This window comes from Hibiscus syriacus, unplaced genomic scaffold, assembly GCF_006381635.1.
Source record: "Hibiscus syriacus cultivar Baekdansim isolate YM2019G1 unplaced genomic scaffold, ASM638163v2 tig00111131_pilon, whole genome shotgun sequence".
NCBI classification, from domain to species: domain Eukaryota; kingdom Viridiplantae; phylum Streptophyta; class Magnoliopsida; order Malvales; family Malvaceae; genus Hibiscus; species Hibiscus syriacus.
In genome coordinates this window covers 1,219,050-1,246,199 of record NW_024062991.1, presented here as the reverse complement: position 1 = coordinate 1,246,199, position 27,150 = coordinate 1,219,050, and the positions used below count along the sequence as shown (strand labels likewise).

General features: G+C 37.1%; 1 protein-coding gene across 1 annotated transcript; it reads left to right on the top strand.

The window, feature by feature from the left end:
• Positions 1-363: 363 nt before the first annotated feature.
• On the top strand, positions 364-26,055 carry LOC120154527 (SCY1-like protein 2). Its single transcript, XM_039166248.1, has 14 exons — positions 364-1,001; positions 2,143-2,247; positions 2,355-2,465; positions 3,184-3,366; positions 4,092-4,218; positions 4,775-4,836; positions 4,956-5,042; positions 6,363-6,449; positions 21,369-21,491; positions 22,844-22,960; positions 23,768-23,830; positions 24,348-24,509; positions 24,616-24,734; positions 24,929-26,055. The coding sequence occupies exons 1-14, from the start codon at positions 510-512 to the stop codon at positions 25,851-25,853; spliced, it is 2,763 nt and encodes a 920-aa protein (XP_039022179.1). The 5' UTR covers positions 364-509; the 3' UTR covers positions 25,854-26,055.
• The last annotated feature ends 1,095 nt before the right edge of the window (positions 26,056-27,150 follow it).

Here is a 27,150-nt window from a genome sequence, read left to right as displayed (position 1 = left end):
TTGTTATCTAATTTCTGGTAAAAAATCGATAGAAAAAAAATAATATTTTAGATAGTGTCTAATATTAATATTTATGATAAAAAAATAATATTTTAAGTAATATTTTACTGAAAATATTAAAAAATTAATAATATTTATGATATAATATTTCCTTAACTATATATTAAGATACGAAAGACATCGTAGTTTCACTTCGTTGACTTGACTATTACTAACGTCTCGTTTTACTTGCAAAGGTAAATAGCAAAAATATACACATTAATGAAGAACAAATATATAATTGAAAAAAGAAGAAGAAGAGCAAAATTAAATGAAACTATAGAGAAAAGCTACAGAGGGAGGGTAGAAACCGGAAACCAAAGTCTGACTCGGATCCATCCAAAGGGACCTCAATTCTTTCTTTGTTTCTTCCCTCCTCCCTCTTCTGTAAATCTATTATTTATTTCTTGAATAATTAAATAGAAAATTTTCATTGATTTTTTTGCGAAACACAAACAAAACCAACAAAAATGTCGATCAACATAAAAACCCTTACCCAAGCTCTGGCCAAAACGGCTGCCGTTATCGAGAAAACCGTCCAAACAACCGTACAGGAGGTAACCGGTCCCAAAGCTCTCCAGGATTATGACCTCCTTGACCAGATCGGTACCGCAGGGCCAGGTCTTGCCTGGAAGTTGTACTCCGCCAAGGCACGTGACGGGACGCGTCCCCACCAGTATCCCACGGTATGCGTTTGGCTGCTGGATAAGAAGGTTCTATCTGAGGCACGCGCTCGTGCGGGCCTCTCCAAGGTGGCCGAAGATTCATTCTTGGATCTGATACGGACCGATGCAGCGAAGCTGGTCAGGCTGAGGCATCCAGGAGTGGTCCACGTGGTGCAGGCTCTGGATGAGAACAAGAATGCCATGGCGATGGTAACGGAACCTTTGTTTGCGTCGGTGGCTAATACACTTGGGAATTTCGAGAATATTACTATGGTTCCTAAGGACCTTAAAGGGATGGTACGTGCTCTACTTGCTTTCTCCTTGTTCAGTTTCAAAATTTTGAATTACCCGAATGCTTGGTATCGATGATTGAATGTTAAATGGTCATACCGTTATGGTCTATCCAAATCTGTAAATCAATCTCAGCAAACCGAATTGTGTGGTACTAGGTGATGCTGTAAATGTCTATATTCTGTAACGTAGTTCTCTAAGGATTTTGATTCATATTAAAAGACCTGATGAGGTTTAGCACTGGTTGTCACGGGCCTACTGCAACCCTCTTTTATCTGGGGTTGGGACCGGCAGTGCAAGCACAGGCCGGGTTCTTTAGGCTTAAGTCTTGTTATTTTGGTCTTAGTTTTCTAGAATCAATTTGGTTCTCCATCCAATATAGGACACGCTTCGAAAGCCACTCTGTAATTGGATTTGGTATAATTGGTGTAATTACACATTTGTGGCGTGTTTGGACAACCATCGTAATTTGTGGATCCTGCTGAATTGGGTGTTTGAATATTCTTAGTTGGCTGAGGGTCTCAACCTTAATGCATCCAACAATATGTTGGAATGTTTGAAAATGGAAAGATTATTATGTGGAATTGAGTAGTAAACAATAATCTTTTTTCTCAGAGAGGACAGAGTAGAAGCTTAATGTTTTTTAGGTTCCATTACTGCTACAACCTATTTTGAAATTCTTATCAACTTATGCTTTTAATGGGTTGAAAGAATCACGAGCAGAAATTATTGAAGTAATCTGTTTGATTCTATGGAATTTAAGGGATTTTTGAGTTGTAGTTGCATTGCGAAACGATCTCCTAAATTTTTCAAGAACAAACTCCCAAATAGGATAACTAATAATATTTTAGTCCCTTCCACAATAATCTTTCTTTCGTTTTGCTCTATATGAACACATTTGAATAACATTGAGTTATAAGTTGGAAAATTGACCCTCCTCGACTTTGAACATTGAATATGCCTGTCTTAGATTCCTCATGTCTTTGTGTAAGATGTAAATCCTCATGTCTTTGTATAAGATGTAAAAAAATTGTTCTTCAAAATTTCACTGGGAATGCCAAGCGCTTGAATTATCTGACATTATGTTATGTCTTCACCATTACATCTTTTATGATTATAGTAAACTTAATGAATATATGCTTCACAGGAAATGGGTTTGTTGGAGGTGAAGCATGGTTTGCTTCAGATTGCAGAAACCTTGGACTTTCTTCATAACAATGCACATCTTATTCATTGCGCTATATCACCCGAGGTTACTTCTTTACCTTTTTAATGTTTTATTTTATAATTTTTGTTCACAGGAGTGGATAAGAAGGTCTACTAATGTGTTTGTCTAAATACTGACTTTGCACTATACAGAATGTCTTGATTACATCACGTGGAGCTTGGAAGCTTGGTGGGTTTAGTTTTGCTATCTCAAAAGATCAGGCCGCGAGTGATTTGGCTAATGTACCAGCCTTTCATTATGCTGTAAGTAAAAAAATTGATATTTTATGGGTTTAGCTCAAGTAGTAATGATGGGGATGGAAGTTGGGAAGAAATGCTACTCCTTGTACTCAAAAGAAAAATGAGAACATTTTTCATATAACTTGAAATCGTTGTACTTGACCCTACTGAAATCAGAATATGAAACAAGGGAGAACTATGAAAAGCTCATTTTCTTTAGCTCTTCTGGTAGATGTGTGCGTGGATGTTTGGCTGTTTATATATAAGGAAAAACGTGAATTTACATATCTAGCATATCTGTACTTCTAATGCTCAATTCATGAACATAGTCATAGTCCACTACACTATTTATAATTTGCTTTCGCGACTTCTTTTGTTAGATTAGCCTTAGCATTGTGATATGAATGTCCTCTGTTTTATGTCTTAATATGATGTCATAAATTTTTCATATGGTCATGCATATCATTTTTTTTTTGCTGTTTTTGGCTTTAGGAATGCCATTTTGACTCCTTTTTTTTTATCACCCTCATTAGCTTCTATTTCAAGTAATTTTCTTTCTACTTTTTAGGCTTTGCTTTCTTATGTGTTCTATTTTGACTTGTTGGCTACGCAGGCCTTTCTCTTTGTAAATATTAGTATGCTCCCCATGTTAATTTATCAAGTCATTGGTCATGATGAATGGAGTTGCCATTTTGCAGTAATGATCTGTATATTATATCCTGATTTCATATTGTCTGTGCAGGAATATGATACTGAAGATTCTGTCATTCCTCTTCAGCCATCATTGGATTACACTGCACCTGAACTGGTTCGCAGTAAAGCATCTTCAGTTGGATGTTCTTCTGACATTTTCAGCTTTGGATGCCTCGCCTACCATTTAATGGCTCGAAAGCCTTTGTTTGATTGTCACAACAACGTCAAGATGGTACTTACCAGTTTAAAGTAGTTTTATCCTTTTGAATTGAACCAAATTTTGTTTTCTGTAAACAAGATTAACTGCTTTCCTGTCATGTTTATATTCAAGAAAGTTTTCTCTCAAATTTAGTTGCTTGGTTCCTGTCTTTTTTGATTGAAAAAGAAATTCATTAAGTTCAACTGAATTGACTATTAGAAAAGAAATTCGTTTGGGTATGCATTTCATTGATGGAAACCCCTCTGTTCAAAAATCTTATCTACAACACTCCTAGAAGTATTAGAAATGAAGAAATCTGAGAAATCACAGCATCAGCAATCAAACATTAAGAATAGAGAGTTTGATATTATCCACTTCATTACTAGTAAAGGTATAATTAACGAAAATAGAAAAAAATGTAAAAGAAATTAAATACTGCAATCTCTACATGTGCTCCCCACTTTCAGATGAGTGGCAATGTCTCAAACATGCTGTCCATTTGTTCTCTCATGCAAATTAGAGATGTTTGTGTGTCAAAGACTGTTTTAAAGACATGGTACTTCAAATAAACATGTTGAAAGTATATCCCTTTGCACTCTGCAGCTAGTCAGCTACTAGCCCTATGTCATTCATTTTTATCTCTTTATTTGTCTACTCCTATTTTTATCTATAGTAACATATTTCCTCATCACTCCTTTACACTCTTTCTAAATTGGTTTATAGTACAAGTGGTTGATTGTTTTGTTTCTTTCCTGCAGTATATGAATATGTTGACATACTTATCCAATGAAGCCTTCTCCTCTATTCCCCCAGAACTAATTCATGATTTACAGAGGATGCTCTCTGCAAATGAATCTATCAGGCCATCAGCACTTGATTTTACTGGTAATACTTGGAACATTTCAGACTTTAGACCTTGCACTTCTATATGTCAATTTTTTTTATTTATTTATGGAACTTGTAGCCCTTGTGCAAGTTTATTTAGAGTTAAACCTTGCATGTGTATCTTGGATGCAATCATCCCTTACCATGAGTTGTAATGAAGGTTCTGTTCTGTGATCATGGAGTCACTGCAACAGACAATTAAGCTTGAATTAAAATAATTGTTTATCATATGATAAGACTTCTCATCGAAATATAGTGACTCCGTTTTGAGTTCAACTCTTTGTTTCTTCTGTTAATGGAAGGCTTGGTCTCTTAGTATCAAGTATTTATATTGTTGCATTATGCATAAAATTTTCAAATCTTAGATGGTCTATTGCTCTCTCTCTAGCCATCTAGCTATTTAGCAGAGATGGTTAACTTGGATGATATGTTTTTAAAATGAAGCAAATAACTTGAAATATCCAGTCAGTTCCACATAATTATTATGGAACTGTCATTGAAACTCTTCTCTTTGGTTTTGTTTAATGATTTTGCATTTAATGTAATGTATTTGCAGGTTCTCCATTTTTCCGGGAGGATACTAGGTTGCGCGCTCTTCGTTTCCTCGATCACATGCTTGTATGCATTTCAATTTTTGTTCGTCTAACATATGCTCATTAAATGCAATCATTTAAAAGTAATTTGCTCGAAATTGGTGCTGTAAAGTGCTTAATTCTTGGGTGACACTTTTTTGGCAGGAAAGAGATAACAGGCAAAAGTCTGAGTTTTTAAAAGCTTTATCTGATATGTGGAAAGATTTTGACTCCCGTGTGCTGCGATATAAGGTTTGAGATTTTATTTTCTTATGTGTAATACAAGTTTAAGTTTTCAGTATATCTTAGTTTTTAAAAATGTCTCTTTAAACATATTTGGGAAATTAAATAAGCAAATATTAAAAAACAGACTCTTCATGACTTTATGAGATGATCTTCATATGTGAATTCTCCTCCCAGGCTCTCTCTCATTCAGTGATGCATTTGATATTCTTCAAGATTTTTAAGTGTAGTCCGCTACACTTTTTGTTTTGTTGGTATTTGTAGTCTTGGTTTTAAAAGGTGCGAGGCGCAGCCAGGCACTGAAGATAACGCCCGCCTGGGATGAGGCGAGGCGAGATACAAGAGGTGCGCGCCTCTGGGCTTTAGGCGCCAGACACTGCGCCTTTCGGATTTTTTTTAAAGATATTAATAGGAAGTAGAACAGATTAAAGAAGAAAGAAGAAGATAAAAAAAGAATTGCAGTAGCAAGAAAGGAAGAAGACGGCTGAAGAAGACTAGAAAACTCTTTCTTTTATCACATTTTCTTATTTCTTAACCCTAATATTTGACCTATTAACAAGCCCAACCCTATAGCCCAAATTTATAGTCCAACTCTAATGTTTATTTATTTATAAAAAGCCATTATAACTTCTTCCACCCTTTGTCTTTAACCCAAAGTATATGTTTTTTTAGAAATTTAGTTATTTAATAATACATAATTAATTTTAAATTTTAAAATAATAAAATAGTAAATTAAATATTAATTACTTAATAAATTTTATTAAATATAAAAATTAATTTTTTATAGTAATTACAAATTTTAAATCGCTAATAAAATAAATTTGTATCATTTAAAAATAAATGAAATAATAGTTTTAAATATTAAAAACATTAAGTATAAATCAATAACAATGTAGATTTAGGTGAAAGGGGATTAAAATATGTTTATAAAAATAAATAAAATAATAGTTTTAAATATTAAAAAGTAATACATTGTAGACAAGTATTTTAGGAGTTAATCGGTGGGTAATGAGTATAAATATACTCATACAATTAATTTATAAACTTTTTTAGCATAGATATGTTTATAATATTGTTTTAAGTATAAAATATGTTCCATAACTAATTTACAGGTTTTTTAGTATAAAAGTGCACCTCGCCTACGAAAGGCGCGCGCCTACGCCTTGCGTCTAGGCTCCAGGGACCTTTTGCGCCTAGGTGCGCCTTGCGCCTTTTAAAACCAAGTTTGTAGTTCAGTGAGCTAGAGGAGTTGATATAGTGGTACGGTTTTATCATCTATTGCATCTTGCAGACAGAATCAGGTCAATTCATAAAATTTTCTAAATGCAGGTACTTCCGCCTCTTTGTGCAGAACTGAGGAATTTAGTTATGCAGCCAACTATTTTGCCAATGGTTCTCATGATTGCAGACTCACAGGTGCTTGTTTTGCTATTAATCAGGTTTTGGCATATCAACAGAATGACTATTATCATTATTATTATTATTATTATTTGCACTTGAAATAAAAGAAAAAAAATTGCTTGAAGATTGTGATGGTCTTTGAAGTATCTTCATGCTAACCTTTTATGATTAGTTGTTAAACTAGGAATATCTTTTGATATTTTCAATATGCTAGATATTTTCTCTCTAAATTGTAGATTAACGTTGTCCTCTTTCTTTTTTTGATAAGAATTACAGGCCTCATTAAAAACCCCCTCTTGATTAATGGATCTTTTAGGAAAGCTCCTTAATCAGCGGAGGGAGGTAAAGAGTGCCTTAGGATTTTATTAATCATAGACAAAGTACATAAAATACAACCAGAAGACAAACTAACCAAACCTTAAAAAATTACAGAAACAAATAAACAAACCCCCTACACGACCAGACCTCCCTTACACAACATCAAAACTATCACAGCCCCAACAACCCTAATAAAAAATCTCTAAGGCTATTATAAATATTCATCCAATCCCCTGTTTAGCTAAAGTATCAGCCTCACAATTGCAGCTCCTCGGAATATGTCTAACAATGATCTCCCTCTCCAAGATTAGGGAAACAATTTTTTGAACCAACGAACTAAAAAAACGAGGAGATGATGTCGGCAGCAAAATCCAATCCACCACTGATTTACAATCACTCTCTATAATTAACCTTCCTTTCATCGCCCATTCCGACGAGAGAAAAAAGTCAATGCCTTTCTCAATGGCTTTCAGCTCTGCGAGTGGAGGAAGACTTGGACCAACAGCATGCGAGAAAGACCCAAGAATTTTACTTTCCGAGTCTCTTAAAATACCCCCGATTCCCCCCAGCAGCCCGTCCCCACTAACTGCCCCATCCACGTTAATTTTAAAAAAATGAAGTGGAGGAGAAAGCCAGCCCTGAACCTTCTTCCTTTTAGGGACCCTAGTATAATGCTTGTCTGCAAGTGTAGGGTCCTCTACAAGAGAGTCAACCTGAATAATAACGTTCGGTGCTTAGCTAGGAACCATTTAGCCAATCTAAATCTGCAAATGAAGAAAAGAGTAGGAGTGTCCATTTTCCTATCATCAAAAACCACCGAGTTTCTAGCCTTCCATAATGTCCATAGAACTACCCCCGGTATTAAGCTCCATATTATTGAATTTGGCCTCATGTCCGACCAAGTACACAACAAGGAGACTGGATCTTTAGGCAAGACTGACGAAATTCCCCATAACCTCCAGAAACTGCTCAATAGGTCCCATGCAACCAAACACAATATGAACAAATGCTGAACTGTTTCTTCCTGCTTAGCACAAAACGGACAAGAATGTAACACCTCCTCTTATTAACTCCGTTCTAACTGCCAATCTTTGATGAGAAACCTGCCAGAGAAAAGTTTCGACTCTTGGTGGAGCCAAACCTGACCAAACGAACCTTTTCCAAATGAGGCTTCCCCCTGAATTGGAAGAAAGAGTCAACCAACAAGCTTTAGCGGTGAACCAGGGTATCAAATAGCGTTCCGAAAACGCTATAGCGGCCGCGATTTCACGGTAGCGCCACCGTCCGAAACCGCTATTCAGGAAAATTACGGTGGGTAGCGGAATCACGACAATAGCAGTCCGTTGCGTCCGCAATTTAGCGTTTAACGGTAAATAGCGTCGATAACGGGACGCTATTCCCGTTATTCAACCGTGACTTAAAAAAAACAGAACAAGTAAAAAATGACAGCAAAAGCTAATTGAAAATAAAGAAAAAAAAAACAAAAAATTCTGCAAAATTAATACAAAAGAAAGAAATCCAAAGTTCCAAACAAAAAGTTTTGTTAACTCAAAAAAAGAGAGAGCAATTGAGCAAGTAAGACTCACCATTGACCAAGGCAAAGACCAAACCAGGAAGGGAATAAGCCTAGAAGAAGTTGAGCAAGCCAAGAACAAAGCTTTGGCTTCCATTTGACAAGGTAAGAAATCCCTAGATCTAAGTTAAGAAGAATTAGAAAAAAATCAGAACGCAAACAAGAAGAAAAAACAGTAAGAAAATAAACCATAAAATATAAGAAAAATAGAAATAGTAGATGTAGATTAAATAGAAAATGCAAAACATAGAAAAGAAAGCAAAACATAGAAAAGAAAGGAATAAGAAAATTGGAAGAAGTAAGATGGAGTTGAAGAGAAGACTGCTCCAAACCCAAATCACGATTAGATTTTTTTAGATTAAACAAAAAAATTAATATAAAAAACTAAAATATATGTCATACGTGTCAAAAAGAAAAATTAGAGCTTTTTAATTATTTTAAATAATTTCTAGGATATATTATTAAGGAATATATTAATTTGTTATCCTCCCACTTTTAAAAATTTATTATTTAATCCTTATTTTAGAATGTAAACTTTAGTTTTTATTTAATTTAATCTTAATTGGTGAAACTATTACTACCTCAAGGTATGTGTTGTTTTTCTTGCTTATAGTGTTGATATATATTATTAATATATGTCATTTTTCGCTTAGAAAACATTCTAAAAGTCATTAAAAAATACTCCTTAACATTATAACTATAATTCTTATGTTTTAGGATAAATTGTGTGAAATTTAAAAAAATTCACGACCGCGACACCCGCAGTGACCGCGATGACATCCTTTATGTCCGCAACCGCGATAAACGCGACGTGACCGAAAACGCGACCGCGAACGCTATTTAAATCCCTGCGGTGAACAGACCATCTCCCTTCCTCGACCACGCCAGAAAATCATCCACCGAATCAGACAGACCAACATTCTCCAATAATGACATCAATCGAATCCAGTAATCCATCTCCCAATCACACAAATTCCTTCTCGTTTGAATGTTCCAAATCCATCTATTACTCAAGAGACTGCCAAACTCTGAAACTTTTCCCCATTTGTTGTTAGAAAGAGCATAAATCCTTGGAAATTGATTCTTTAAAGAATCCTCATTTAGCCACACATCATGCCAGAATACAATCGACTTTCTATTGCCTACTTGAATCTTCGAGTGAGTTCTCAAAACCAATTCCAATTGCGTCCTCTGTCAAGTAGTTTTTTGTAATACCCTTCCATATCCAAGAATCCGAAGGAGAGACTACCTTGTTGAGGCCTAAAGACAGCATACTCACATTATGTTTACTGCAAATCATGTTCTTCCAAAGTGTCTTTTTCATTTGCGAACTTCCATACCCATTTACCTAGCAGCACTCTGTTAGCAAAATTCAAATCCAAGATTCCCAAACCTCCCTCCTCTAGGGGTTGACAAACCCTTTTCCAATTCACCCAGTGAATTCGATTTTTTGAAGAACCTTCCCCCCACAAAAAGTTTTCCATAATAGAATTTAACTTCCTATAAACCTTACTCGGAATTCTGAAAATAGAGAGGAAGAAAATTGGCAATGAGGATAGAACTGATTTAATCAACACCAATCTGCTCGCCATAGATAGTGTGGAAGCTTTCCATCCGGATAATTTTTTGTTAAAATTTTGCACGACTGGAGAGGAAGAAAAGCAGCCTCTGAATTTCTTTTTGCACCTAATGGTAAACCTAAATAAACTGTGGGAAGAACCCCAACGGCGCAACAGTTTCCTTAGCCCATTCATTTAAACATCGTCATCCATTAATCCATACAAATTACTCTTCGACAAATTCAAATGGAGTCCAGCATTTGCTAAAAATCCTCAGACTCTCTTAAATTAAGTAGGTGAGTCTCGGCAAAACAAATCAGATCGTTCGCAAATTGTAAATGAGTTAGACTAAGGGAATCCGATCTTCCAAAAGCAAAACCCTGTAAAAGCAATATGACCGGTTTGATCTTATTTACAAGTCTCGACACCCCTCTAATTTTTTCCTTTCTTCCTAAGCCCCTAACATTCCCCGAATATATTGCACTCCATCATAAACACTCAATCCAAACCTTCGAGAAACAAAACTGGCTCACTAACCAGCTTCATTAGTCACCCCTGCACCTTCCTCCATCTTTCTAATTTTATCCAAAAAGCCTCCCTCCCTTCCTTGAAGAAATGCCCAAACTCTGACAGACTTCCCAGTATTCAATGCTTCCTCAAGAACTTAGAGAAGGCACGAGAGTAGACTGTCGATACATCTGCATTGGCCAAAGCTTCTGATTAAACCTTCTCTTCTTTCTGTATACTCCATTCCTTGGAGCAATACACGAATCTGCCACCCCCCTGATAGGAGAAATGCTGCAACTAATATGACCCATAGAAGTGTTCTGAACAAGGGTAAAACCTGTGGTAACCTTGTCCTGACCCCTAACCCTTGAAGCTGAAGAAAATTGCTTAAAATTATGAAGAACCAGCCTGTTCTGAATGTGCTTATGACTATTTTCTGAACATAACCACACTCGTCTTGATTTCGACCTTCTGTACACCCTAACAAAACGTCCACAACCCCTCAAACTTTCAGAAGTCTTACTTATTGACATGCCTTTAGATACCTGATATCCCAGTCTCCATCTCCTGCAACTCTTCGCCTTTGAATTGCTGATAACCTTCTTAGACTTGCTTCCTTTGTCACCCTTATTCAAAACCTCAAATTCCTTATTGGTTTCATTCGCCTCCTCCACCATGATACTACTATTCTCCTCATAAGATTCAGAAAGTGTTAGGTCCTGAAAAGTGCTTTCATTGTCCACAGGTCGACGCTGGGCCGGGGGAACACACCCAAACTGCTCCGGCCCAACCTCCTCAGATCTACCCATTTTAGAATTAATCCCACAATCTTTGGCACCTTTATCTTGCCCCGAGGTGTCACCTTCCACGCTGAAAACCCTTTTCCTCTCCACAACAGGAACTTCTGACACTTTCTGCTTACTTTTAGCCTTACCTAGTACTGTCCCCTCGACACAATGGACAGTCCCTATAATATCATTGACTTCCACGTTAAAATTCAAATTACCATCGATCAGCGTGTCATCCCCATAAGAAGCGCCTGACATCGTCTGACAATTCAACTGCCCTTGCTGATCTTCTCTCTCTATCCCTTTGTTCCCTTCCGATTGAGTCTCTCCTCCCGGGACAACTCGTCCTTCCACAGAACCGGCTTCTTCCACCCCATCGTCAAGCTCAGGAAAGAACTCATCACATCCTTCCACTTTAATCTTAATAGTAAAAGATCTACCATATTTTTTTTTTGATAGGAAAAGTAGGTCTCATAAAAACCTCCTTCTTAGTAGTCCTTACCATGAGGTTAGAACCTACTAGGGGAAGGAGGAATAGAGAACCTTAATATATTGATAATGTAAAAATTACATAAAACTAAAACCACTCCTTTAAGATACATAAAACTTAAGCACACTCTTATAACGCCTTGATAAAAAACCTCCGAACCCAATACTAAAAAAGTGGCCCACTACCCAATCCCCTCCTTTGCAAGCAAATCTGCCTCGCAATTACAGCTTCTCGGAATCCACCTCACAATGACCTCATACTCAGAAACCGCATCCGCAATATCCTTGACAAAATTTAAAAGAAAAGGTGGAATATCAAACTAGAGAAGAATGAGACTGACCAGCAATTGAGAGGGACACCCATCAATGATACTGCACAGAAAGATAAAGGAACGCCCTTCTCCTCCATGACAGGCTCCAGCCTTTCAAACCAAAAAGACAATGCCTCCCATCTGTCCTCCACCGCTGTGTTTTTCTCTTCCACAGACTGAAAGACAATCAGACAAGCATTTTTCGCAAAACCCCACCTTACCACCTTGATATTAAAGCCCTCAGTCCTTAAGCATCTGTGTTTTTCTCTTCCACAGACTGAAAGACAATCAGACAAGCATTTTTCGCAAAACCCCACCTTACCACCTTGATATTAAAGCCCTCAGTCCTTAAGCATCTTTGCACAAACTCAACTTCGAACATCTGCTTACATATACCAGTTAGAGATGATCTCTGACCGCTCTAGACCCCACTCCAGTATCTCGCCTCTCTGCCCCCGCGATAACTTCTTTTTTTGGTATTTTGCAATTGACACCGATATTTTCCTTCCATCTACCACAACGTTATTCATCCTATCCTTTGCCTTGAACAGATCCTCCTTATTAGCAAAATGCACAAAGCGAATGTATAGTCCTTTTGATCACCTTGCCGAAATAGCTAAAACGCTCCCATAAAACACTTCTATGCACTCTCCTACTAAGATTATCAATGAAAGCTACCCATGCTGCTTCTCCTGGCAGTGCTCCGCCTCTGCCTGAAGAACCAAAACCAAGTGCCACGTTCACTCTCTCACTAGCTTTCTCACTCATGACAAATCCATCAAGCTCTGTTTCTGTGGCATTACCTAAATTGACCACAATTAGCTTTATGTGTGAAATAAAATGTAGTCCGAGTCTCTTTCTTTCTGTTTATTGGTCAACAACTTTTTATTTTCTTTAAGTTGTTTGTGCCACCTAATAAATATTTTAATAGGAAACAAAATTTCATTGCCAAGTATGATACTTCAATGTTCTCTTAATTGTCAGCTCTACATAGGAATATGTCCCTGGTTATGATAAACAGAAGGTCTCTATGAATAGTTTATCCCATGAAAATAAAATTAACAAATGTATTACGTGGACACCATGAGGAGTGAGCATTCTGGTTGATCCAGTTTATTCAGATTAAAAACATGAAAGACAGACCAAACCAACTAAACATTTCTCAATTACCAAACCAACCAAAATATGAGAAAGAAACCAAAGTAACCGAACAGCAATAAATTGGTTTGTTCAGTCTGTTTTGTTGGTTTAGTTTGATAGATATTAGTTTTGCTAGCTTGCCCGTTGCATATGAAGTAGACAGCACAGGGACCTTTCTAGAGGGGAAGGTTTACCAAATAGCACAAAAGTAAATAGTAAATGGTCTATCTTTTATTAGAAACTTGGGGTGCCATTTGAAGTTCATCCTTTTGAAAGTTTAGAATAATTGCAACCTTAAAATATTAAATTTAAACTCTAAATCCTATAATTTTATTCTGTTTTTTATATAGCATACTATTTTTCCCTATGAATTTCGAAAATAATAAAATTAAAAAAGAATAAAGTTGGAAAAAGGATTACCAACAAAGAAAACATATATACCCCCTCCTTCCCATTAAAATGGTCATTTATTGATTTTTTGTGGTAAAAAAAATTCAACTTTGACTTATTATTTAAAATTTATTATTGATAAAAATTTGAGAAAATATATTTTAAAAAACCTTCATCCCAGTAGTTTTTAAATATGTTTAATAAAAAAATAATTATGGTTGAAGTTTAAAAAGTTTGAGCACAAAAAATCAATAAGTGACAACTTTAGTGAGACTGAGGGAGTATATATATTTTAAACACAAAAAGTGTTTAATGTACTTTTTTTTGGCTTGGATAGAACTGAAATAGTGAACCAAAATAATCAATAATTCATAAAAAGCGAGTGTAAACACCTGTATCTACTTGTTGGCTTAATGCTTCCCTCCAGTTGGACCTGTTCATTTTAGTGGGGTGAGACTGTGAGCCGAGGGTGAATAGTCTGCTGAGAAAGTGATGCAGTGAGGGACTGAGAAAGAGGCTGAGGTACAGTCTGAGAGAGAAAAGAATAAATTTGAGGCAGAGGTGGAGTCTTAAAGAGAAAAGAATGAAATGTTTGAGGACTAGGGTTTTTCTTTCAGGTAAAAGAAGTTGGGTTTGGGTTTATGAAATTGAGTATTATAAGGGATGAGTAGTATAATTGGGTTATGGCTTGCTAAATGCTTTTTCTAGATTCTAGATAAGCTGATAAAAGGGTAATTTCTGTTAATGTTGCTGAAAATTATAATAGTGACGTCTAAGACGTTTGAATTATAAATCGAGTTGCTTGTAACTTATGAATTCTTCATTGTGTAGGCAAGCCAGCAGAAGTAATTCTATACATCTTCGATATATAATTTTAAACCATGTTTAAATTTTCATTTATTCAAAGTTTGTTTGAGCTTTATCATTGGGCAGTGCGAAGTGAGTTTTTGTCTCTTAGTTCTTCTTCTGTTCTCTGTTTTCAAAATGTGAATGAAGTGAGAGAAAAGTAGAGAGAGAGAAAAGTAGAAAAGGAAAATAGATTCCGACGAGGTCTGGAAGGCGTTTGTCGATAATCTTAGCAGGAGAGTTTCACGACGAGAGCTTATTGATATTTTTTCATCCCATGGAACTGTGGAGAGAGTTTTCATTCCGAAAGAAACCAAAATACAGATTTTCCACTTTTGCCTTTGTTCAGTTTGAGAGGGAATCTTGTTTGAAGAGGGCAATCGATATGTTGAATGGTTCACTGATAGATGGGAGAAGGATTTCTGTTGGAGTTGCAAAATACAATGATGTTCGTCCAAGGAATGTGGTAAAGAAGAGTCCAGTTAAATTGGTTCTAGATTTGTCCATAGCAGGACCCTCTAAGTTGAAAGAGGCAGATTTATCCAGTAGGAGTGTTAGAGATGACAGAACGTACATAGAGGCTTTACTTACTGAGGATACGAGGATGAATGCATTGGAGTTTAGGGAGAAATATTTTGAAGGGAGTCTTAGGGAGAAACCTAGGAAGAGTGTTATGGAAATGTATATCCCATCCGAGGGTCGGAGTTTGGGTCAGAAGATCTTTAACGAGGATTATTAAGCTCTCTCTTGATTTTAAGTCAGTTAAAGAGTTTTTCATTAGGAACGGTTATGAAGTTCAGATTGCTGGTTGGGGTTATGCCCGTAATTCTTGTGCTATGATCTTTAAATCTCAAGAGGTGATGACGGAGAGGCATGGATAAAGAAGAGAGATGAAATAGGCTTATGGTTTGATAGATTGGCCCTTTACTGAACGAAGGAGTGCCAATGGCTTTCTGCCAGCTCGAGTTAACTGGGGTTCCTCTGTTATGCTGGGATGAATCATTCTTGGTACGAGTTGCTGGGAGATGGGGGAATATGGTAGAAATCCATGAGTCCACTAAGAACAGGGACGATCTCACGTCTGCGAGAATTCTTATGAGAGTTGCTAGTCCTTTTGATGTTCCAGAATTCATTACTCTTGGTTCCTATGGTAGATCGTATAGAGTTACCATCAAAGTAGGATCGCCCAGTGAAGATTCAAATCCTTTTTTCAAAATCCATGAGTCCACTAAGAACGGACGATCTCACGTCTGCGAGAATTCTTATGAGAGTTGCTAGTCCTTTTGATGTTCCAGAATTCATTACTCTTGGTTCCTATGGTAGATCGTATAGAGTTACCATCAAAGTAGGATCGCCCAGTGAAGATTCAAATCCTTTTTTCAAATTTTCTCCGGTGGCCGGAGTAGTTGGGGAACAGTTTAGTGAGATAGGGTCTGAGGAAGGCGATAATAGGGGGAAGTCAGATTATGAGGAAAGTTCAGTCAAATCAGCTGAGATATTCAGACAAAAGGTTGACTTGTGGATTGATGAGGGCATGTCTTTTGGCCCAGTAGGTACTGATGGGGAAAAGCACTTTCCAAGATTTTCTAAACATGGGAAAAGCATTAATAAAGGAGTGTCAGATGATCAGAACGTTGGGAATATCAGAGGTGACTTTGGAGGTCTGGGTATCAGATTTTCAAATAGTTCGGCTGATGGGCCGGAGGCCCAATCTGATGACATTGCACTGGCATGATTGGAGGCTTCTAACATAATTCCTTTTGGGCCAGCTTATACAATCAATAAATTTGGTAATTTGGTTCAGAATAGGGGAATTGCAGAAGCTAGCTGTGCTAGAAAACAATATAAGGGATACAGCTCTATTCCAGGTTCGTCAGGAAGCGCAGATTGTGAGGTTAAAAAAACTAACTCTAAGCTGATAGTCCCTAATTCAGAATTATCAAAGAGTTTCTCTAGGGGTAAAAAGATGGTTGTGCATAGAAGTTCCCTTTCTACAAAAATTGAGCCTTTTCAGAGGAGGAAAATGGCCAGCTTCAGAAGAGTATACAGAAGATGTAAGGAGAGGAACTATTGGTATGGGAATGACCAAAAAGGAAATAATGGTACAGAGGATGTTCTAGGTCCAAACCAGTCTAACGATCAGGTTTGCAAGAAGGTTCAACAGATTTCTACAACAGTAGAGACTAATTTACGAGGCAGTGAGGATCTAAATTCTGTGGATAAAGCTGGTGTCAGTAGATTGGTTGGAGAGCCTGAGGGTTGTGTTATGAATAAACATTTGTCTAACTAAAATTCTGTCATTTCTAAAAGAAGGGCAAAAAGAATTCTGGTCAGAGAAGGTCTAGAACATGTCAGTATTTGTACAACTTCTTCAGGTTTCTCGGAGCTTTTGGATGAAGCAGTAGCTACATGGCAAGTTAGTCAGATTCTGGGGGTTTCTTTTACACAGGGGATGGAAGCTTTCTTGGATAAAATCATTGAGTTAGAGAAAGGGTTGAAGATGGCAAATTGAGTTGCCTTTTTGGGAAATCAGATTCTTCATCAGTTATTATGAAGGACAAACTAGCCATAATTTCATGGAATGTTAGGGGTTTAGGAAAAAGAGAGAAACAAAGAGCAGTTCAGAGATTAGTCTCTAACTCTCATCCTTCTTTTCTTTGGTTACAAGAAACTAAAGCAGAGAAGATACAAAGGTCTTTTTTGAGAAGGAATGGATTAAATATTTTTCAGGGGGTTATCGAATCTCCAGCTACTGGTTCCTCAGGGGGGTTATTATTTTGTTGGGATGACAATGTGTTTGAGATGGAAAATCACAGCATTAACAGAAGATTCATTGCGATTGTAGGGAAATTCATACTTAATCAGTTCAGAAGTGTTCTCATCAACGTTTATGGTCCTTCAGTGGAAGAAGAAAAAGAAATTTTTTTTGAAGAACTTAGCATGTTCATTTCTGGGCAGAATCTACCGGTTTGTGTTGGAGGGGACTTTAATGTTTACTTGTGTGAGGATGAGAAGGGCAGAGCTTAGAACAGATTCTCTATGAGAATTTTCTCTCAGTTTATTCAGTCTTCAGGTCTAATTAATCTGCCATTGAATGGGGGAAGGTTCACTTGGTGCAATAACCAAGATGATCCAACTTTTGTTAGGTTGGACAGGTTCTTGGTGGATGGACAATTTTTGGATGCTTTTCCTGAATTAATTCAGTCTCTTATTCCTAAATCTATTTCAGACCACAATGCTATTCTTTTACAAGATGGTGGAGTTGATTGGGGGAAAAAGCCTTTCAGACTTTTTAATTATTTGATGGAGGAAGAAGGTTTTTAGGAAATGGTTTGTCATACTATAGCAGATTGTAAGAAGGCTGGGGGAAAAGTTGGAATCCTAAGTGTTCTGAAGAAGTCTAAGGTTGCCATTAAAAAGTGGGCAGGGCAGAAGAATCAATTTCTAGGAGCTTCAATCTCAGATCTGGAAAAGAGAATTCATAAGCTAGAGGAGGATGTTCAACAGTTGCATGACAGTTCGGTTCAGGGGAAAATCGAGGAGTTAAGTGTTTGCAGATCAGAGTTATGGAGACTTCTTAGAATTGAGGAACAAATTTGGTATCAAAATTCTAGAAAGAAGTGGATTAATGATGGGGATCGAAACACAAGATTTTTCCATACTTGTGCTTCAGTTAGAAGAAAAAGAAATGCGTTGAATGCTTTATTAATTGATGGAAATATCACTCATGATCCAGTTGTTATCAAGGCCACTGTTAAAGAGCACTTTTTTAATATTTTCAATAATCGGTCTACTTTGGATGTTGAAGGCATCGGGTTGATTTTTCCTAGAATTTCCGTGGATCAAAGCATTCTTTTAGAGAAGGAATTTTCAGAGGAGGAGGTTTGGGAGACTTTGAAGTCTTGCGATAGTAATAAAGCTCCGGGGCCCGACGGATTGAACTTGGGATTTTTCAAAAGGTTTTGGTTTGTTCTTAAAGGAAACATCATGCAGTTCTTTCACAGATTCTATGTGGGGAAGGATTGGAAACATGGTATTAACCATACCTTTATCACCCTTATTCTAAAGGGTTCTAACATTGGGAGTCTAGATGATTATAGACCTATAAGCCTAGTAGGAGGGGTATACAAGATTCTATCCAAGTGTCTATCCAGGAGGATTAGAAGTTGTATAGGAGATATCATTAGCCCATCTCAGTTTGCTTTTATACTCGGTCGACAAATTTTGGATTGCTCTTTCATTGCTAACGAGGGCATTGATTATTGGAGGAAGAAAGGGCTAAAGGGTTGTGTTCTCAAAGTTGATTTTAAAAAGGCTTATGACACGGTGATTGGCCTATTTTCAAGGTGATGGAAAAGATGGGTTTTGGTTTGACTTGGATAAGCTGGATCAGGAAATGTGTCTCTACAGCCTCCATTTCAGTGCTAGTCAATGGGGCTCTAACCGAGGAATTTTCTATGGCCAAGGGTCTAAGACAGGGATGTTCACTCTCACCTTTTTTATTCAATCTAGTAGGGGAGTTGTTGAATCTATTAATACTGCGGGCTGTTTCTGAGGGATTATTTTCTAGTTTGACAGTTGGAAAGGAGGATCTTTTAAGCTCACACACTTACAGTTTGTGGATGACTTAATTATTTTCTGTGGAGCTTCGAAAAGGCAGAATATGAATGTGAAGAGGGTGCTAAGAGTTTTTGAGGTTATGTCAGGGCTGCAACTAAACCTTAGGAAGAGCAGATTGTTTGGGATTAATATTTCCCAAGAAGAGGTTCAGACTTGGGCAGCTTCTATTGGTTGTTCTGTTGGGAGTTTCCCCTCTAATTATCTAAGTCTCCCACTAGGGGCCACTAAGAATGCTTCTGTTATTTGGGAACTAGTGGTGCAGAATTTTCATACTAAATTAGCGGGTTGGAAAGCTGCTACTCTCTCATTAGCAGGGAGACTGGTTTTGATCAAATCGGTCATTTCCGCACTGCCTACGTATTTCTTGTCTATATTCAAGATTCCAGCTTCAATACTTAAAGCTCTCAACTCGATTATGTCTAATTTTTTATGGGGAGGGGAAGGGGGAAATGGTTCAAAAAAGATTCACTGGGTCAAATGGGATGATGTGTGTAAACCTAAGGATGAGGGAGGCTTGGGAGTTCGAAACCTGACTAGTATGAACAGAGCATTGCTAGGGAAATGGTCTTGGAGATTTGCAAATGAGAGAAATTCTGTGTGGAGGAATTTTATTTGTAGTAAATACAACATTGATTCTTCAAGGTTACTGTTTGATAGCAAGATTTCTTCTCAATCTTCTTGGCTTTGGAGATCGGTGGTTAACAATCATTACAAGCAAGATTCATTTGGTTCTAAGTATCAATGTTTGTGTTGCTTTCATGTTGGAAATGGTAAACTTATTTGTTTTTGGCAAGATAGTTAGGCTGCAGACTATTCGCTTCAGTTTCTTTTCCCTAGACTGTTTTCGGCTGCTTTTAACAGATCTGGCAAACTTTGTGAGTTTGGGGATTTCCTTCCATCTGGCTGGGTTTGGGATGTTCAAGTTAGAAGAAATTTAAACGATTGGGAGGTTGAACAATGGTGCAACTTGGTGAGTATCATCTCTCCCTTCTTTGTCTAAAGATTCCAGTGATGTTTTACTTTGGAAAGGCAGTGGGGATGGTGTTTTTTCAGTCAGTCCTTGTATAAAAAGTTGTGCTTGAGGCTCAGATGGAGTTCGTTTCTGGAATAAAATTATTTGGAGAGGTTTGGTGCCCCCTAGAGTTGAATCTTTAATGTGGCAGGTTGTGCTTTGTAAGTTAGCTGTTAAATCCGAATTGATTAAAAGAGGTATTCAAGGTATTGAGGATGATTTATGCCCTCTCTGTAAATTGGCTGAGGAAAATTCCACGCATTTATTCTTTACCTGTTCGGTTGCATGGTCTTTGTGGAACAAATTTTTAAACTTTTGGAGGTTTAGTTCTGTGTTTCCTGCTAATGCTATAACCTTTCTTATCTCTTGGGATGAGCTGAAAGCTAATTATGCTATTTGGACTTTCATTCCGGGGGCTATCATTTGGACCATTTGGAAGACTAGAAATTTTATTGTCTTTGAAGGGGGAAAGCTTGATAAGATAGAATTATTTTTCTTATCAAGAGTTAGGCTTGCTTCTTGGTTTCTAGCTAAGAATAAGGATGTTTCTATTCATAAGGATTCTTTGATTACTGATCCTTCATTAGCGGATTCATACTCGCCCTACAGCTTATTGAAGTTTTCTTCAATCCCGTGGGTACCTCCCCCTGCTGGCTTTTTTAAATTGAATGTGGACGCAGCCATTAGCAATGATTGGAAGAAATCGGGTATAGGAGGTATTTGGAGGGATCATTCAGGTACAGTCCTAGGTTCTTTTTAGGAGTCAGCTAGTCCGAGACCTCCGACTTTGCTGGAACTTAAAGCTATTCAAAGGGGTATTTCTTTCTTTGCTTCTGCTCAAGGGAGGGTTAAAGATAGGCTGATTGTTGAGAGAGATAGCAGGGTTGCAGTAAACTGGATCAACAATGTCGACTCATGCCCAGTTGTTTATGCCTTTGTTGTTAGAAATATAGTTGATAATCTTAGAATTTTGGGGGGGGGTTATTAATTGGGTTGCAAGGACAGCTAATATGGACGCTGATGCTTTAGCAAAGGCTGGAATAGGCTAATTTTTATGTTGTTTGCATTCTAAGTTTTGTCTTTGATTCCTGTTAGGGTGGGTTTTGTTGGCTGTTGTAAGGGTTATTTCGAAGAGATCTCTAGGTTGTAATTAGTATTTTCTTTAATGAAAATCTATGGCACTCTTTTCCTTCCGCTGATTAAAGAGCCGTTTTCAAGCTCCATTAATCAAGGAGGAGGTTTTTAATGAGGCCTTCAAATCTTATAAAAAAAAAGTGATGAATCTAGTTGCAACCCTGAATAATCCTTATAGTTATATCTTGTATAATCATAATTTTCAATCTTGTTTGAGTATAAACTGATTGCTTGTAATCAATTGTAGGATAAAAGTGACTTCGAGTTAGTTACACTTCCAGCTCTTTTACCTGTCCTAAGCACTGCTGTAGAAGAGACCTTGTTGTTGCTGGTGAAGCATGCAGAGCTTATTATTAACAAGGTAACTAAAGTTTTATGCTCTCTGAAAGAACGCTCTCAAGGGTCTAAATTTCCGCTTCTTTTTTGTTTCATTTAATAAAATTAGAGGATAGTGGTCTGGTTTTCTTTGTGAGCATGAAGAAATTGCTATTTAGTAGCATATTACATGATATGTCTGAAAGTGATGAAGTAGATATCTGTGGTTTGGGAAAGTATAACCTACTTTTCTGATTATTTTGGGTGTGCAATTATGCATTCTTTTTGAATTTCATGAAAGCCACTTTTGCTTTCATATTATCCTTGTTGATAATTTGTCTTGGATATCCCTCCCAAACTCAGTGATGTATCACAGCTGGCTGGTGAGTCTTTATTTTCTCTACGAGATTCTTTAGAAATGAAAGAGAATAAAAGAAAATACTAATAAGGGTAGTCAAACATTAGGTTGACTGACTATCAAGAAAAGATCTTACGCTTCACAGATGGGGTTCCTTAGGAGTCAAATATAAGGTGGATTTCATCTTACAGAATGATAAAGACTACTGCTGGAAATTCTCTCATAATAATTTTATCTCTCAACTGAAAGAGTCCATTGATTTATAGTCTCTAGCATTGCTAATCCTAATAAAATGGAAGTTCGACTTCAATTGAAACAACTGAGACTCTAGAAAACTAACAAACTTAAAACAACATGTAATAGGATAAGACAAACTAGGATCGTAAAGTAGAAAACTAGAAATGCCAAATACAAATAACTGTAAAGCTTTAGTACTTCAGGTTTACAATTAAGCTCATATGACTACTTAGCAACAAAATAAAGTGGTTTAATAAGTCAATTATCTTTGCATCCTTCTTTGTTCCCCCTTTCGCTGTCCCCTATCCCTTTCTCTCTTTTTTTCCTGTCAATATTTTTAAGCTTTATTTAGGTTATGAGATCATGCTCTCACTAATGTTTAAACTACTAATAAATACTTACATTGTTTGGCAGTCTGTCTCCTGAAAATAGTATTGTTTAAAAAAATTCTGAAACCTTTTTCGAAATAATGCAATTTGCATCTATCATAACTAATTAGCTAAAGGACATGTGATATGTGCACTTAAATTTCTATTTTGTCATCTTTTTACTGTTATAACTAGTGGGTCCCAAAAATTGTTGAAACATAGAGAAAATTATGTAAACTAAGAAGCTTGATATAATTTCTTTCAGAGATGACATTCAAATTTTTGTGCTTGTGTGCTACAATCCCGCTAAATAATAATTGCTGAAAACATTCCTTTATTAAATGGCAATGCCATGTTTTCCATTTTCTTCGAAGGCTTTTTTGTCATGAATCACGCACAATCATAATTATAGTTGTTCCAATTACTGTAGACAAATTCAGAGAGCAACTAGTATCCCATGTATTGCCCATGCTTGTTCGAGCTTATGATGACAATGATCCTCGCATACAAGAGGAAGTTTTGAGAAAATCTGTATTGCTTGGCAGGCAACTTGATACACAGGTGATTGTCATCTATTTCTTTTTTAATAGATTGCCGTTTTCAGAAGTTTTACATTCTATATATTTTGTTATATGCAATAATAATGATCATGAATGGATTGAAAATCTGTTAGAAGACAGATTTAGCTGGACTCTATTGACTTGGATATTATTTATGCTTGTGATTTTCAATTATTGGGTACTGGGAAGAGTAAAAATCATTTGTACCTGTTGATTGTTGTATTATGTAGAGTTGTACCTTTTTTTTCTTAACTGTAATTTGTATGGATTTGAATTAAGCAAATATGAAGTTATCTGAGGATTAATGGGTGAACTCAGCCTACAATTTTGAGCCTTTTTTTGGCATTTTTCTTGAATAATATGTGTGTTTCTTAGAAGCCGTCTTTTCCTCCATGTCTTCTTTATCTTAAAGATGATTAATGTAAAGAAACGTGGTTGGTTTGTGTCACGGTACAGTTTTTTAGTAAAAACAATTCATAGTCCATCCAGCTCTTTTCATTAGGTCAAGTTTTGTTCTTCAACTTATAAAATACTCCATCTGTTAATTTTCTTTTGATTGTTTTCTTAATTCAAAAGAAAGGCTGAACTAACGATTTGGGAAGATGAAACTTTAGAAAACTGTCATAAAAAACCTCTAGGTTTTTTTATTAATTTAAAGAAAATGGTAAGAATAATTGTGTTGGTATAAAAAAATTGTATTTCCATATTCATTCTTGTGTTGTCCGTTTCTTTTTTCATTATTTTATTCCTGTTAGAATTGCTTAGGTTTGATGTACTAAATTAATGTTTCATTCTTTATTCTCTTCAGCTTGTGAAACAAGTCATTCTGCCTCGCGTGCATGGCTTAGCTCTTAAAACAACTGTTGCTGCGGTATGTATGAGTTTTTTATGCATTTAGCTTAATATTAAAATTGTAGTCTTGCCTTTTAGATTTGATGTAATGACTAAAGACTTATGTCACTTAATCTCTTACAAGAAAGCATTCTGTGATTAATAAACTGGTTACAGTCTTACATATTAACTTAGGGTGTCCTTGTTCAAAATCCCTGCTATTTTCCTGAAAAGGCGAACCTCTAAGATGAAAATGATTGAGATCATCCATAAAGTTGAATGTAATGGAAACGGAAGAATGAGCTTAGTGAAATGTCGTCATTGTTGTTTCTAGGAAGACATCTAGAATCTAACTTCTTTCTACTTGTTCAATATTATTCTAAATGTTCAATGGAATGGAGTGAAGCAGAACATACTTCTGTTTCTCAAATATTGTGTTGAACGAGGGCCTTTTTATCTTTGAAAATTTCCAGACATTAAAAAAGAAAAGACCACGTAGGTTCTCTTTCTATTAATTTCAATTACTTTCTTCTTGACCTTTTTGTTTCTTTGAGCAGGTCAGAGTCGGTGCTTTGCTTTGCTTAGGAGAGTTTGTTCACACACTTGATAAAAAGGCTGTGCTTGATGTCTTGCAAACCATTCAACGTTGCACAGCTGTTGATCATTCTGCTCCAACGCTTATGTCTACCCTAGGAGTTTCAAACTCAATTCTCAAGCAGGTAACAATAGACTCGACTTTTTGTTATTTAAGTTGTTTTCTATTGTATATCAGTACCTCCGGGAGGCACACAGCTCATATCCATGTTTTCTATTCATCTCGTTTAGTATGGAGTCGAATTTGCTGCAGAGCACGTCCTTCCTCTGCTCATACCTCTGCTTACGGCCCAGCAGTTGAATGTTCAGCACTTTGCTAAATATATGTTCTTTGTCAAGGATATTCTCAGGTATAGTTTTTATTTCCGTGCTTTTGTTGAATTCCCTCGGAACCTATTTCTCTGTACACCTGCGTGATTTCGTCGTAAAAGATGAATTTTTTCTTCTTTCTCACTCTTAACTCACTGATTGGTAACAATTAGTACTATTGTTTTTTACCATTTTATTATGAAGATGATGTGGTCCTAATGTTGTTTCAATTCAGAAAGATAGAAGAAAAACGGGGTGTTACTTTAACCGATTCTGGAATCCCAGATGTTAAACATGCTACTACTGCCAACGGGCTTCAATCTCAAGCCTTGGGCAAAGCAAATGGAACTGTGGCTTCTGCAAAAAGAAGCCCAGCATGGGATGAAGACTGGATTCCTACTTCAGGAGCAGCTGTCAATGCCAGTGACACTGCCCACCAGCCTTCCAAGAACGATTTATCCGTTCACTCAATTCTGGGTGATAAGTCGATTCAATCAACACCCAGACAATCTCAATCTTCCTCGATACCTACTGCATCTAGCCAGCAAACAGCTGTTTCTTGTCCTCCGGTTGACATCGAGTGGCCTCCTCGACCATCTTCAGGTGTTACTGTAGAGACATGCAATGGCGAGAATCAACTAAATGCAGGAACATCATTGCCATCGAATTTTGAAGGTTTAGATCCTTTTGCTAACTGGCCTCCACGGCCCACTACCTCAACTGATTCTGGAACCTTTTGTACTGGTAGCATGGGACCGGACATGGATAATTTCGGATTCAGTTCTATTACAAGCACCACGAACTACCAAACAGACAACAGCAACAGTTGGATGTTGGGCAACCAAAACTCTGGTCATGGGAGTTCAACCTCGAATGCAGATATCTTGAAAGGTGGGGGTGCCCAGAACAGTATTGGATTCTTGAAACAGAACCAGAGGGTTTCAGCTCCAATGAGTTCTTCATACAACAACCAGAAATCAGCAGATATCGGATCTATATTTGGTTCTAGTAAGAAAGAGCCGACTGCTCCAAGACTTGCACCGCCACCGTCAACAGCTGTGGGCAGAGGAAGAGGCAAGGGGAGGGGAGCAAGTTCAGCTTCAAGGACAACCTATGCCAAACCAACATCAGAACAACCACCTCTTTTGGATTTACTTTGATAGGTGGGCCTCTTTTTTTCAATGTGTTTTTCATACAGCTGCCATCCCCAGTTGTCAGCTCAAAGCCTGCTGGTTTGAAAGTAAATTTTATTCATCGAGTCGTCGTGTGGATGGCATTATTTGTTAAGTAAATCATAGGTTTGTTACGGGGATTGTTTGTAGCTTTATTGTAGTTGATATCCGTGTAACAGGGGTGCGTGTCTTTATGTGATAAATTTTGCATTTTTAAAAGATCAAGATATTATTCTTTTGTTTAAAATTTTTAATAAAATTAAATTAAAGTTTATTGTTTTTGAGGTTGGAAGGTTAATTTTACTGTTTTAATCTTAGAACCTATAATTTTGAAGGGATAAGATGAAAATTGAAAGGCCTAGGGAATTTCAGACGTTGGACTAAGTGGTGATGATGTAATAATTGAAATTGCCACGGTGGGATTGAGAAATAAAAAGGTAAGTGATTAAGAGAATTAGGGAGAAATGGCTCTAATACTGTAAAGAGGTTAGCTAGGACTAAACTTAATGTCAAAAAGTTATTCGAAATAGGACCAGTGAACAGATGGAGCTGAAAGGTCGCGGGAGTGGAAGTCAGGTAGCAAATGGAGCGTCATATTTTAGGGTGAAGACATCGAAGCCGGACGGTTTTCTTGGACAAGTTGAGTAAATGGGTATCGAGAGGAGTCCTGTGGGAGGTGTTCAACCATTATGGGAAAGTGGCATCAGTTTTCATCCCAAGACATAATTCAAAACCAAGCTATGACTTTTATCTATGCTTTTGTTCGCTTTGCTACTTGGGTGATAGGGACATCGCTATCAACAAGATGAATAACACCCTAATCGACGGTCAGAATATTTCAGTCTCGGTTGCGAAGTTCCCTTCTCGGAATCCATATCAGTCCCAGATGAAAAGAAAATCAGAGAAGGTGCTTAGGTCTGAATCGAGCTGTCCAGAGCATGAAACAAACAAGAGAGAGTTCCACAGAGGTTGGGTTGATAAGACAAGGGACTCTTGATCGTACGCCGAGGTCCTATTGGGAATGGGGGAGATTCTAGAGGAGGCGAACTCTGAAGCTGCTGGCGATGAGAAGCAGTTAAAGCATAGAGGCACTGTTAACAGTCTTCAAGAGTTCGAGATTCCAGTTGAGGAAATGGATTGGGTGGATTTCTCTCTATCAGGATTGATTAAAGAAAGGTTTGACTTGGAGTTTGTCCAGAGAGCTCTCACAAACGATGGGATTTCAGCCAGATTAGCGAGATGGGGTAACTCATCGAGATCGTGCATTGTTATATTCAACTCGCTG

Bases quoted from the DNA above. Each gene is read 5' to 3' on its own strand.
- LOC120154527 (XM_039166248.1), top strand. From the start codon at position 510: ATGTCGATCAACATAAAAACCCTTACCCAAGCTCTGGCCAAAACGGCT. The intron at 1,002-2,142 runs GTACGTGCTCTA...TATGCTTCACAG, and splicing joins CTAAGGACCTTAAAGGGATG to GAAATGGGTTTGTTGGAGGT. The intron at 2,248-2,354 runs GTTACTTCTTTA...TGCACTATACAG, and splicing joins ATTGCGCTATATCACCCGAG to AATGTCTTGATTACATCACG.